The 14,836-nt window shown below is 41.6% G+C and overlaps 1 protein-coding gene across 1 annotated transcript in view; it reads left to right on the forward strand.

Annotated features, from left to right (window-relative positions):
* The first annotated feature begins 1,149 nt into the window (after positions 1 to 1,149).
* FAM83B (family with sequence similarity 83 member B) overlaps positions 1,150 to 14,836 on the forward strand; it is a 50,371-nt gene continuing 36,684 nt past the window's right edge. Inside the window, exons 1-2 of the mRNA XM_065632066.1 lie at positions 1,150 to 1,213; positions 5,911 to 6,414. Of these exons, the coding sequence (XP_065488138.1) occupies positions 5,971 to 6,414 (444 nt within the window). The 5' untranslated portion in view covers positions 1,150 to 1,213; positions 5,911 to 5,970. The remainder of the gene's footprint in view (positions 1,214 to 5,910; positions 6,415 to 14,836) is intronic.

Raw genomic sequence — 14,836 nt, forward strand, 5'->3', positions numbered from 1 at the left:
AAAGCCACTGCCTGGTGGCCACCAGACATATATGTATATCGTTGTATAGATATTGCATATTTTTAGGGTTTTTTTTTTCTCCTCTCAGAGAACTGTCATCAAAAAGTCACAGTAGAACCACGCTTACCTTCAGGAATAGGATATACCCTGCACTTATATTGAGCAGTAAAAAAAGTTTGTGCTTTAAGCAAGACTGGATGAATTATTGCTGATAAAGCATAATTATCAGGGTTAGACTGTACTGTCTTAAATAGATCATGATGCAGCTGCCTGCAGTTATGCACCACAGGGTGTGATATGGACAAAGCCTATAAAAAGTTTTCTGTCTATTGCCATTAATTTAAAATGACAAAGAAAACCCCATTAGGTTAAGCCTCGTTGTGCTTAAGTCATGCACATATGTGATGAGCTGATCTGTTGGCAGTTGCACAATCCTACTAAAAAGATGACCGTGTTTTGGAAGAGCCTTTCAGAGAGGGCTCTCAAGCGTTTCCAAAGGTGGGATTGCCAGGTTGGGGTGCCCAGCCTGCGGGCTGGTGAGGACGATGATGCCGGCTGCAGGAAGGCTCTACCTTCCGTTCCATTTCTCTAACCGGAGACATCAAGAGCAAAAGAGCGTTTTAAAGCAACTGAGCAATGGAAAGGGGGCTCAATGGCAAAACCTGATTTAGAGATCTCAAACGGGTATCACTCCCTTGCCGTGACTTGCTCCGCCGGAGTTAACCTGGAAACCGTGACTCGAGGCTGGGGGGTTTATTTTTTCTCCAAGCCAACGTTTGCTTTGAGCTCCGTCTCCCACGCACACCCCGATTCCAGGGGCCCCCCGCGGGGCTGCCGGTGTGCGCGGCTCGGGCCGGGCCCCGCCCCGCGGGACCGCGGTCCCCCGCGGCTGCCGGGCGGCCCGGCGGGCAGGGCGGGCCGGGCTGGGGCGGGGGACCCCGGCGCGCCCCTGGGAAGGCGCTGCCCTTCGCTCCGCGCGAGGGCCGGGCTTCCCCAGTTCAGACAAGCCCTTGCCCCGCTCCCGCGGCGGCGGCGGGTTTGGTGCGACACCGTCCTGACATGTTGTAACTGGTTTCCACACCCACCGCGCCTGAGAGCGACGGGAAGTACCTGCGATCAACCCTGCGCCGCGGTGATTCGCCGCCGCCCCGCGATCGCAGCAGCCGGGTCGAGCCGCTCCGGAGGTGAGACCCCACCGCGGGGCACCGGCCAAGTAAGCGGGTCTCCCTTCTGCCTCCCCCGGGGCCGGGCCAGGGGCAGGCGCAGGCTCTGCCCCCGCCGACCCCGCGCTGCGGGCGGGCGAGTGGGGCGGCCGCCCCCCGCCCCGCCAGCGGCCGCTCGGTGCCGCGGGGCGTTTGGGACGGGGGCGCGGGCATCGCGGAACGGAGGCGGCGGCGGCGGCGGCGGGGCTGCTGCCGCGGGCACTCCAGGGGAGCGGGCGCCGAGCGGCGGGGGGCGGCGGCGGGAGAAGGGCCGGGCGGGGTCGGCGGCCCTTGGGGCCGGGCTGCCCCGCCGCGCTCCGGCCGGGGCCGGGGTCCGGCGGGGCGTTGCGGCGCGGCCGCGGCCGGGGGTGGCACCATGCGGTGTCCTCAAGGCTGAGGCGTGCCCGAGCACGTGGCGGTGCCAGCTGGTTGCCGCCGTTTTGCCTGAAAAGTTAACTTTCTGGTTTAACAAAAAGACCCAAACCAACAACAACAACAACAACAAAGCAGGAACGCTTGCGGTGTTGTTTTTCGCTTGAATTTGGTGCCCTTTGCATCCACAGAAAATACCTTAATTTCATTAATAATTAAATAATTGCCTTAATGTAGGTAATTCTTACATGTTCCTGATAGAATTTTTCAGTACGAAGGTTGGTGGGAGGCAGCTGTCATAAAACGCCTGTTTATTCTGTTAAAGGCGGGTCACACCAGGCCATTAAGCAGTGGGGTGGCTCCTCAGCAGAGCCACGGGTCAGAGGTGCTCAGGTGGATACCCCAAAAACCATACCTGAGAGAGAGACCTGCGACAAGATGTTCCTGTGGCTTAAGTTTCCCTTAACTGAGGTGTCAAGGTTGCAACTTTATGCAGAAACTGTCAAAGCAATCATATTTCCTTTGGAAAAGCGATAAGGACGTCCTGAGGAGACCACCAGGGCCTGGCCAAGGACCGGCTGTACGAGCCTGAGGTTAGAGCTGCTCCCCAAAGTTGCTGAATAGGAAAATTTTCAAATCCTGAGAATATTAGTAAGGCAGGGAAGCTGCTTGTCTTTACCTCTAGCCTGGAGGACTGTGCTCTTGGAAGCACCGCAGAATGCTGCATCATTTTCTTCAGTGGGCATTTGTGATCTGCTGCTTCTGTGTAAGCTGGGATACCCTCTGTATCTTTCTGCAAAAAGGCACATTTACTTTTCTTTCAAAGAAAAAGCTCTCTTCTTGCTGGGTTCCTGATAATGGCACTGGAAAGGTCCAAGCATGTTGTTAACAGAAGGACAAGATGACCACATCAGTGCAGGATTCAGAACTTGCGTTCTTCAGCAAAAGATCCAGTTTTAGCAGCTGCATTGGAGTTTAAATTCAATTTAAGCCCATTAATGGTACTTCATAAGAAAGTTTTAAGTACTTGATCCCTGTTTCCAAGCAGAGAAGATGGCTCATACACTGGGCTGGGACAGCCCAGGTTATTTCATAGAGGATGAAAAATAGCTTTCCTGGTGCTGGTAAAATTTGTAGTCATGTACATGGAGTCTGATCAAGCTCTGGAAGCCTCCAGAGATGGCCCTTATTCGGCACAACCTTGCTAATAGAATTGTTGACCTGAGGAGGATTCTTTGAAGGATCAAGTCGATTATACAGAAATCATTATACACGGTTGAAGAAGACACCAAGATGTTTATTTTAGACTTTTGTCTAAACCTCTGCTTCTATCCAAAATTATATTATTTTCATTTCCTATAAAATAGCTCTTACCTTCTAAGGAGGAAAATACCTGTGTCAAGACATCCAGAGCTTTTGTCAAACATACCTGAAGCCATCATTTTAATTCAGGAGTTTGCTTTTGTTTCTTCTCATGAATGAATCACATGCTGATGCCCTTAATTCCAAAAACCAAAATTAAAATTTTTTCATTTGTCTCATCTGTTCTGTGATTTATTTCCATGCTGGCAGATTTTACATTTACTAGCTTAAATAAATGTGTACCGCTTTAAGCTTCTTTTATAAACAGCACTTGTAAATCAAAGATCAACATCAAAGATGTTCACTGTAAAATAACTATTGTTGTTTGGAAGACACCGCATTAGAAGTCTCACCTTTCCAAGATTATGGTTATTTATACCCTGCTTTCAGCATAAGTCACAAGTTGCTGCACAAGTTACTGCATTTGACCTATGCCACAATTAATTCATTCACTGATTTCAATGAAAAGTCAAACAATATACTATACTATACTATTAAAAAAAAATCAAAATAACCAAAGAAAAGAAAAAAAGCACATGAGCCAGCACACACATGCAATCATTTTTTGCCTTTTATTCACGATATTCAATATTTTATATTGCACAACTTTACATATTAAGTATAGTCCTGTTCCCTTATATTACTTTCAAAGGAAAGAATGAGAAGAAGGAAAAAGGGATTTAGACAAGCTTTTGAAATAAACACTTAGGTCTTTCTCAACTGTATATATGAAATTGATGGCAAAATCCCTATTTTAGAAGTGTATCCATTCCAAAGTTGTAAGAATTTTAGAAATATATTTCATTTGCCTTTGTAAAATCTGATTTAGTCTTGAATGTCATGATGAGATTGACTGTTTTACTATACTGTTCAGAGAGCTACTTGTCCTGGAGGCCCTACAAGAGGGGTGTATTGGATTCTCAGTAAAGTCACCTATATTAGTGTTCACACTCTTCAGAACAACTCAGCTGAGAAACTCTGCGTTTTGTTCTCGCAGTGGTTTTTCATTCTTCACCTAAAACGTCTTGACAACCTGTCCTAGATGATTGGCTTCCACGAGACGCTGGTGTGAAAGTGTTAATTCTACACTGGTGTGAGTTTGACATGGAATTGGTCTGTCCTGTCTGCGCCATGTGCTGGGTTCTGCGTCACCTCACACCACAGGCTGTATCTGCCTCTGTGCAAAGCGAAATGGCATCACTCCTGTTTTGTAATGTTTTGTTTCTACCTGTAAGAGCAGTGTAGAGTGAAGCCCTGGGTATCTGTCACAGGAATAGATGTAATTCTCTGTTGGGGGATCAGTCAGATCCCTTTCACTTGCTGCTTTCCAGTTCACCACCAAGCTACTCTGGAAGCAGCCAGAAACACTCCTTTCCCCCAGGCTCGAAAGCAATCCTATCTGGGAAGATCTGCCCTGCTACTTGGCTGAGATACAGGATTCAAATGGAATTATTTCATATGACATGCTGATGCCAGCCTCAGATCTGGATTTTTCTTTCTTGGTCTTTTTTTAACCTCAGACTTCCCAAGTTCCTCAGAAATCTTGGTTTAATTTAACATTTAATTGGACTTTGGAGTATCAGTAGTGTATGGAGATTTTGATTTTCATTCCTTGAAGTTAATGTAGCTAATTTACGTTTCCTTTCAAGATTTAAGCTGTTCCCAGCAGACAGTGGGAATCAAATGCAGTTTGCAAAAATATCTGAAACGTGAAGAGAGAATTATGTGAGGTTTATATGCCAGTAAGTGAAACAAGAACGCCGTAGCACTATTCCTTGCTACTATACTGCCATGCTATTAATTGGGCTTGTAGGGAAACTTTCAAGATATACTTTGTGTATGCATTTTGTAACTCTTCTGCTTTCCTTGGATGTCCGTCCTGCTGCTGTCTTAAGCTTCATGCAGTAGACCTGACAGGTGAAACACTGCTACCATGTATCATCTTTCTATTTTACATGGACAGGCTCATCTCACTGTCATGAAAATCCGTCCCCCGCCACCCTTTTTCTTATTTTTCGTGGCTTACCTGCCCAGTGCAGATGTTCATTGCAGTTTAGGTTTTAGGCGAATGGTGGAGTTGCTGGAGTCCCGTAGAGTTGCACAGACGTGAAGGAAGAAACATTGGCCATTTGTCCTCTCTCTACCTTAAATCCCAAGTTGTTGCAGCAGGAACCAATGCACTCAGCCCTTGCTAAATGAAATAAGAAGATGGTAAGAATGAATTTATAAATCATCAGCAGTAAACGACTTATTAATGTTTTGGAAAAAAAATAAAAGGTGAGATTAAAGCAGCCGCTCCTTTTGGCAGAAGGAATGAACAGGGTGGAAACTAGACATCAGATTGCTGATTCAGAGTTTGATCCCAGATGTGGGAGGAGAAATCTTTCTGGAGTTCCTCATAACTCACTGAAATGAGGTAGGCTGGTTCTGCTTGGGAGCAGCAGATGGATTAGATCAACATGGGAGAACAGAGAGATAAGGACCTGAATGACTGTGGCTTCAAAGAAGCCAGAGAAAAGGAATGAGTTGCAGTGAAATATTAATGCATCAAAAAGTAGGAAATATAATTGCTTTCTGAAGTGTTTCTCTGAACCCTGTCAGTTGTTGTAAAGAGTTTTGAAACAACCTACGGTAGCATATTGGAACACGTGTTGGGTATGTATTTGTGTTACTGGTAGAGATCTTCAGTGTATTATGAGCTCTGTTGTAGCTTTTGGTATAAGAACTTCATCAAATCATTTAATTATGTGTTTAGTTTTGCCTTATGTAAAAGAAGCTCTTTATATTTATCATTCATTTGGCAGTATTAGTCCCCGAGCCTTTTAAAAACATTTTTAAATTCTTGGAAGGTGCTAGAAAAACTTAGAGCAACATTACCAGAAAATTATTTTGAATAGTATGTGTGTATATGTCATAGATCTCTAGAAACATTCTAATTGTTGGTGGGGTTTTTTTCACTTTTCTCTCATTACAGATACATTTCGTCAGCTCACAAATGGAAGTTTAAGAGACTTTATGCAAAATATATGTGAAAATGGAAACTTCATCTTTGCTATCGTCTTTACATGATGAATGCAGATCAGACAACTATATTGAACCTCACTACAAAGAATGGTACCGAGTAGCTATTGATGCTCTAATTGAAGGAGGTTTAGAAGCCTACAAAGAATTTCTTTCCAAAGAAAGATGTTCAGAGTTCCTAGCGGATGAGGAAATTGATTATATTTTGGACAACGTTCACAAACTTCCCCAAAATACAGTTTATTCCTCTAACCATGCCATTGATGACACCTCTTCCTCCGGAACCTACTGGCCCATTGAATCAGATGTGGAAGCTCCAAACCTTGACTTAGGCTGGCCCTACCTGATGCCTGGAATTTCTGGTGGCACGAATATTGATCTACTTTTTCATCCGCCACGAGCACAGCCTTATACGATAAAGGAAACTATTCGGAAGCTGATACGAGATGCAAGAAAGGTAAACATGAAAAATAATATTGAGGAAAAAAAAGTGGCAATAATAATGTAGTTGGTGTTTTATTAGAGGCTTTTTTTTTTCTGTCAGGAAAAAACAGTCTGGCTGCTAACAATTAAAATGGAAAGGTTTTCCCAGACTGAGGTCAGTCCCTTGGTAGCACATGCACCAACGTTATTAACCTTATTTACAAGGGATCAGGGATTAATTGGAGGGATTAATGAAGCATAATTACCATTTTACTGTAATGCTGGCCAGTTCACGAGAAATTTGTAGATAATCAGTACACCTTTTCTTTGACCTCAGTTGAATATACCTCAAGTGATACAATTCTATATAACTTCAGGATGTATCATAAGGTTTCTCATGTGCGTCAGTGGGAACATGCGTTGGTTTGGTGTGGTAGCCAGTTGTTATAAGAAAAAAACACCTTGGTGTACATCTGACTCATGTACCTTGAGAGTCCCAGGTTTTGCGATTTTGCATGCCAACTGTCCTTGCAGAAATTAGTCAGAAAGTATTAAAGAGAGCTCAGAAGAAAACAAAATGATGTTTAGGCAACAAGGAAATAGGTCTTAGTTGGGTACCTTACCTTCATTTCTGACTAATGACTAATTCATAAGGAATGTGGACACTTCTCCAAATGTACTTGTCTCCACTTAGGGGCACTTGCATATTGAGTTTCCTAAGGCACACCCAGCTTCCACCTCAGTGGCAGGGTGCTGTATGTACAAACCACCTTTTGCTTGCCAGTGTCGATTTTAAAGAAACACCAAGCTTGCAGATCTGCTTGACCCTGGGCCGCATTACCTTTTTAAACAGATGTGATAAGGTTTCAGAAGTATTCCTGGCGAGTACATCATCCTCCCCTTTCTTCCCTGTGAAATAAATTGGGTTCTGTGTGACCCTCCGGGTTTTAAATCAGTAGGATGGGCTCTAGCACCAGTGTATCCATAAACACTTCAGTGGCTGAAATGTACGTGTAAATGTGTGCAATAGAAATGAACTGAAAGGGGCAGGGAAGGGAAGGACTGTCTTTTTACAATGTCTCTCCTCTATTTAGATAAAACATATAATTTGTTGCCATAACAGAGTTCTCACTAGGCCTTTTATCCTGCAGTTTACAATCTAGAATGACTGTATGCTCAAGGAAGAGGAGAATGAATTACTGCTCTCCCTCTTTGTCCCTTTCAGAGTTAGATTTGGTGTTTTCTGCTTTTGTATGTAGAAAGACTTGGCCGTGACATGCCCAAGATAGTCTGCGATCTTTTTCAACTGCAGCTCCTGAGCTACCAATGTATCTACTGTAAAGGAAAACACAAAACCACAGTTAACTTTATTGCCAAGACTAGTTCAGTTTTGCTGCAAGGTCTTGAAATACTATCAAGAAAGGCTGTTTCCAGTCAGTTCCCACGCTTTTTGTGCCTAGCAGGCTGGCTGCATGCAGTCCAGTCCCTTTCCGACAGCTCTCTTAGCTGGTGGTGCTGCCTTGTAAAGTGCCATTTTAAGGAGTATCCCTCCTCTGAATGCAGCTATGGAGAAAAATTAGGTGTGATTCTTTCCCCTCTTTGGAAAAAAAAAGGTTGAGTGCATAGTGTTTTGGCTTTCTAATGTGCTTGTGGCGCTCCTATAAAGAGGATGTTATGTATGTGTCACTGTCAAATCTCACAGATGAAAGGTTTGTTTAGTTGATCAGAACAACCTCAACAGCAACAACCATAACACTTTTGATACAGTGATATGGTTTGCTTGCTTCAGGAAGCAGCAATTAAATCTAAAAGACGTAGTGTTGTTCAGCCTTTTCTGTCTGCAGATGCATAGAAAAGTTTAAAGGATTTCTAAGTAAGGTAAATCAAGGTATTTAAAACATGCTTACAGCAGGCAAACACATTGTAAACAGGCTAACCTACTTCTCCTAAGCCATGTATAAAAGTGTAGTTATACTAAACAAGGTTCTTTGTTATGTAGTAGTCAAGATGTGTAGTCTTATGAGAATATTCAAAGGAAATAGGAGAAGGTTACACATGAAAAACAGAACCTGTAAAGAATAAACAAGTTCTTCAGCAAATCGCATTAAACCAATACAGCTCTAAGCAAAATCTATGGGAATTTCAGCAAACTTCTGTGGGAAAATAAACAGACTGTTGGAGGTGAGCATATTCATACCACCAAACCTTAAGCACTAAACCTGAGTGCCTGAGTTCAGGCACTGATTTCCCTGAGCTACCTGAACACCCAGTGCAGTAGGAAACCAGCTTCTACAAGGGCAAGCAGAGAATGTTTCTGCACTGATTCATCCCATGAAGGAACCCATTCGATTTGTATTTATGTGTGTATACTAGCCCAAATATTCATGAAGGAGACTGAGCCAATTGAAACCTAGCTTCTTTTGAATATTTGGAGATACATAAGGTTAAGATGGCATTAGTAGACTTACTCTTGACCTCTTTCATGCTTGATGCATCACAGTGTCAGTTGTTAAAATGACTATTACATATGTTAATTTTGACCTTAAGAATACGTGTTGTAAACAACATTAAGCAACTTGCTTGCTGACAGTGATTTTTCCTGACGAAAGAGGAAAATACTTTTTAAGGCTAAGCTACACTAGACTGAAAACATTGACTATGAAAAAGTGTCGTAAGAAAATCTTGTCACTTATGTGTTTCTTAAATGCATAATAGTCATATAAATTATACATGTCACCTTCATGGTAAGTACAGTCGATATAACAATAGAGTTTTTCTTACAGAAAAGGATCAATATTATTAAATCCTGGATTTTAACGATTTTAAGGACATGAATCTATTCTTGCGAGATATGTTTCTTAACTTATATTACAGTAGGGGAACTGTATCATAAATAAGATGGCATTACATTGCAGTCTACACTGGAGCACTTCTGTGGGATAGGTGTGATGTTAGCAGAGTGCCTTAGGCCAAACCTAACATGTCAACAAAATGGGTTTACTGTTGGTGTAACTAAACCTCATCTCCAAATGATACGGTTGCCAGCCACGCTCTTCTGTCAACATAACCTGTGTTCATACAAGGAGGTTGTTTGGCGTGACTGTGTCAACTGGGGAGACGTGAGTCTTTTTCAGATGTTGATATAACCATGCGGGGAAAAAGCACTGCAAGGTCTGTCTGACCTTAATGATGGACGGACTTTTGCAAACAAGCCAGTAGCCTTATTTCTTGTGTGTTTTGGAGGCTTCTACCTTTAATCACTGGCAGGTTTCCGGCTTCTCTGAAGCTTGAGGTGCTCCTACAGCCTGACTCATCCCACTGGGCTGTCTGAACCACAACTGATAATGTTTAGCAGTTTTTTCTGAGAAGATTATTCATCTGGGAAATAGTATCAAGAAGATTACTCATCTGCATCAGGTTAATGTGAAACTTCCTTTTCTTACTATTATATCACGTAGCACAGAGACTTTGATAATTAAGTATCCTTTCCCTCTGTGACTTTTCGTAAGAGTTGCCTCAAAACTGTCAGTTATGAAGCTTGTACACGTGTACACGAAACAGCTTGTGCTGTCTTCTCAGGCGTGATTGACAGGGTGAGGCAACAGGGAAGGGGCAGGACAGAGCACCAAAGGGTCCTCTTGGCAGTGTGTTCTTCTCTTACTTCATTAACTGGATTCCTCTCTCCACCACCGAGACATTCCTGCATAGTTTTAAAGAGAATGCAAAGCTCTGAGTCTTTCGGATTGATATCCACATAAGGACCAGCTCTTCCTGGAGAGAATTCAAACCCATTTTTTGAAGAACTGTGTTGTTTAGACAACCCAAGGATTACTGGTTTGCAGCACAGGCCAGGAAATACTGAAAGACTTCCCTGGCATACTTTAGGGAATTTCTGGTGGAATGTAAGAAGTTGCATGCTATTCGATAAACATGCAATACTTTTCACTGATTTTATTTTATTCAAAAATATTAGCGGTCTTAAACTTGGCTTCATAAAATCAGTGATAGTTGTGAGACTTCTAAAAATCTCATTTGTAATCAGAAGTTTAGATGGTTACCTTGTTATCATTTTGGAAACTCAAAAAAGGCAGTTGTTTTTGCAGAATTACTCATGATTGGGCTTTTTAATGTGAGAAATTATTGCAAAACTTGGACCCTTGTGAAAGAAGTAAGTTACACTGTAAACAAGTGTAATTTATTATTAGGTCTTGCTGGACCCACTGTAGGTAGACCTTTAGTAAGTCAAAAAGGACTTTGAATTCTTGTGAGAGATAAGTTATGCACAAAATCTGATGCTTGTGTTGTCTTCTAGAGCAGTGGACCTAGGCAAATAAACAAAACCAGTTGACTCAATTTACAATCGTATAAAAAGGAAAATATTTTCTTCTAGTTTGGGTGAGGTTTTTTTTTTCCTTTTTGTTTTGTTTCAGGAGAGAATGAAAGGTTCTTTATTACAGAAAAATGATTATTCACTAGTGATCTCATTTTGTCATGTGTATAATGCAGTAATAATGATCTAGTTCTGGCTGCAGTCTAGTATGGAAGAAAATCAAATTCTCTGCATGCCTATATGAACAGTGATGTTTCTGTATAGAGAGAAATTTGTAGAATATAGGTGTGTTGAGCAATCTTTTTTTACTCTCTCAACGATACTCTTGACCAACTATTTTAAATATAATTTGAAAACAGACTGGAATAAAAATAATGTATCATGTTTTTGGCAATGCTTATCTTAGCTTATTAATTGCAGCAGTCCAAGCAGACGAGAGGGGCTGCATTTTTTTGTTCATAAAAGCTACAGCAATCTGCTTAATTCAGGGAAAGGGAATAGATAAATGCAATAGTCATCCCACTTAAAAATTTTCTATATGGTCTGTAGAGTGTCTGATAAACAATGGATATATTTTAAGCTGAGAGTAACACATAGAAAGACTCAGTTCTCAGCTGAAGATGTATAGGCAACATTTTCCTGCCAAAAAATTCTACCCCACCAGTATTTCAGCAGGTGCTTTTTGGTTCAGCTGCTGTGCTGAAGGGTGCATTTATCATTCACTTCTAGCCACTTTCTGTGAAATGACTTCCTGATGGTTGAAAACCAGCATGGCAGTCATGCATAGAGTTTCCAGGCGAAACATGACTTTTAGCTTTTCATAGATTTATTACAGACAGTGAGGTCACATCCCGGCTTTTCTAATCACACAGGGCACATGCTGTGCGTTAGAACAGGACGTGTCTTGCTCTCGGTGCTATTATTGTGTGACTCGGTATCAATTTGTTGTTGTGTGCTCACAACACATAATTATTTCAGGTATTTTATATGCTCGGATTTGCCTTTGGAGTCCTTACACGATTTCACTTGCCTGTCGCCTGCTCCCCCTGCCATCCCGCTCCCTCTGCGTAAGGGCAGTCCCAGCACAGTCCCAGCAGAGCGCTCATAACGCAGACAGAGGGCGGCCGTCCATGGGACATGTCTGCAAGCACTTCTGTAATCTGGAACGCTTGGGACTTATGTGAAATACATTTCTTGTACATAGTTGCTCTACACATAATACCCACAATTTTTCCTGATAGCCCTCCCTGTTGGGTGGGAAGGACCTAACACTGAAAAGCAAGCTAGAGTGAGCCCGGGGAGTGGGAATCTGATGAAGTAATATTTAATCAGTTGTGCTGGATTTTTACTCACAGGTTTCCATCAGGGTAAAGGTTTGCAAGACTATTTAGATGTCATCAGTACTCATATTTTATATTAAAAGATGGAATTACCTAATTAATAGGTATTGCCACTTTAATGTCACAACTGTGCTGATGTGCTATCGAAGTATCACACATCCATGATGGATTTAAAAATATAATACAGAAAATGAAAGACAGATCTTGCAGGAAGCAGTATGCGTTTATTAATGTCTGTCTCATTCACACGTATATAGGAAGTATGCATACACATATGCTTTGTAGCAATATTTTTTCATTAAAACCTTTTCTCTCATTGACATAAACCTTTGTCAGTTAAAACAAAAGTGCTATTAAAAAGTCAGTTTTTGCACATTCAGTAGCTTAAAATATTCTTTATCATATTCAAAAATAACTTTGTGCTACAATGTGCTGAAGTGACTGTAGGCAAAAATATGCTACAAACACAAACTCGTTGGTATAAAATAATTTTGCCCCGGCAGAATGCTTCTTTCAATGCCCAGTCCAGTGTACTTGGGTTTCATCCCTCTCCTTTACTTGCTTGTCAAAAACAAAACCTGATAATGTTGGAGTACTATTTTTGTTCTTCTGAATTCCTATCCTCAGGAGATCTGAGTTCTCCTAAATTTTTTTCAGCCAGGGAACAATCTTGCCTGAAGAACTACAGGCTTAATCACTTCGCATTCGTATTGCCATAGGCCTTTTTTGATCTCTTGCAGTTTTAGCATAGCTTTTGATCTCTAGTAGCTTTCCAACATAGCCAGTGATGTTCTGGGGGTGGGGGACACATTTTGGGTGATTTTAAACTTTAAATTTGTTTGTTATGTATCAGAATTTGGAAACTAAAATATTTTACTATATGTGAGAGAATTTTAAAGGAGTATAGCTTGGTACACAGACACTTGCAATACTGCAGCGGTATTTGTGTAAAACAGTATGACAGAAACTACATGGAAAGTGGAGAACTGCTGACATGGAGCAAAACAAAAAGCACAAAAATCCAAGGAGAGCTGCCAGTTCAGAATTTCCCACTCTCCTGTTTGGAAGGAGCAGGATTGAATGCCACTGAGTTATGTGTATTAAGTTTCCTCATATATCAGATCTGAGTACAAGTATCTGCTTCACTTGTAATTATTTCAGAAGAATTCACTGTATTATTTTCCTGGAGGAGTACTGCAAGTATTCCAGCACAGGTGGTAGAGGAGTCAAAGTACACTTTGGTATTTACCTCTCTAAAAGAAGTGCAGATACTAGTGCGATCATGCCTTTCCATTTAGCCTGTTGATAAAGTATGTCTATAACCATTTTCTAATAAAGAGGTGCTATTCTGTGCAATAAAAGTTAAGGTCTACATTTGCAAAAATGCTCTCTGCATGCCTGAGACCTCAGAGGGTGTTTACTCTTAAAAGTCCTACCCTGATATATGTTAGAGAGGAAAGAAGCGATGGCCATCACAACAATAACAGGGTGTAACCGGCATTGAGCTCGATACTTTATAGTAGGATCTGCAGACATCCATAAAATGACTCACCTGAATAAAGCTGTTCAAAATAAATAATTGAAAGACAAAGCCATGGCTTCCTTGATCAACAAAGTGAATAATTTTTCAGTATACGGTCCACTGATCAGTAAGCCAGTTGAATTTACAGTAGTGTTAATCGTGTTACAAATATAGAAGTGAAGGCAACCAAACTAGCCATCTCTGCTTTCCTTGCCTTTTTTTGACATCTTTTCCGATATCCTGGGTGTTTGTTTTCTTAAGCTGTAAACATTATTATGTTTTGTTGCATGTCTGTATATCATATAGTTTACTGGTGTCTTAGTCTTCCTGATCAGTGCCAGCCAGTACAGACATACCACTACTGCATTATAAACAGTAGATTCAGAATTTACATACTCTCCTTTATCATCAAAGAATATGACCAAAGTGTGTGCAGTTTTACAGATGAGAGCACTGAGCCACAAAGCATTAAGTTAATATATATCATAATTTAAAAAGAGATACAATTCTGAACCAAAAGCCTTAGAGTATTTATGTTAGCAAACAGTACTCAGAGAAAGTAGGGACCAGATAACAAGTTTTTATTTTCTCATCTTTGTGGTTTTAGTTGATAAAAATCATAGTTGTGTGTTTAGTGTTATAGTTACGAAAACTAATTTCTGAGGAACATCAGTACTTCTCAGAAAAAGTTTGCGTTTTATATGACTATAGCTTTGTAATGCTTACTTTTCAGAAATATTTGTAAAAGCATAAAGTCCTTTCTTATCTTCAGATAAGGAGGGTGTATCTTCACGACATACACAGGGTGTTCTCATACCTTAGTTAAGAGCAGATTATCCTAACCAGTTCTGTCTCTTGGTCTGGAGTGCTTGCGCTGACTGCCTGGCTGTAAGACCTCAGGGAGCCAGAACAGATTCCTCAACACCAGGTTCTGCGTTGACCCCTGCTCTCCTCAGCAAGGTGTGTGGGCATGAAGCTGCCTTCAGAAAAGTTCTGTGCTGCGTCTTTCATCCAGGGATTTTTGCTAACTGCAACACCAGATCTCCTCGGGCCTTTTCACTTCTGCCAGCAACCCTACTGAAGGAGATGAAGCTGGGTGATAGGATAATACGAGAAGTTATGCACCGAATCTCATAGAGATGAAAAGAAAACTTTGATATCTGCTTCATCCACTTGCAGCTGGACTAAAAGAGTAGCACAGGATTGTGCGTTCAGGTAGACAAATGGGTGTGCCTTCAGTTCAAACAGCAGCAGATGTAACATC

Source organism: Caloenas nicobarica, chromosome 3 (genome assembly GCF_036013445.1).
Source record: "Caloenas nicobarica isolate bCalNic1 chromosome 3, bCalNic1.hap1, whole genome shotgun sequence".
Lineage (NCBI taxonomy): Eukaryota > Metazoa > Chordata > Aves > Columbiformes > Columbidae > Caloenas > Caloenas nicobarica.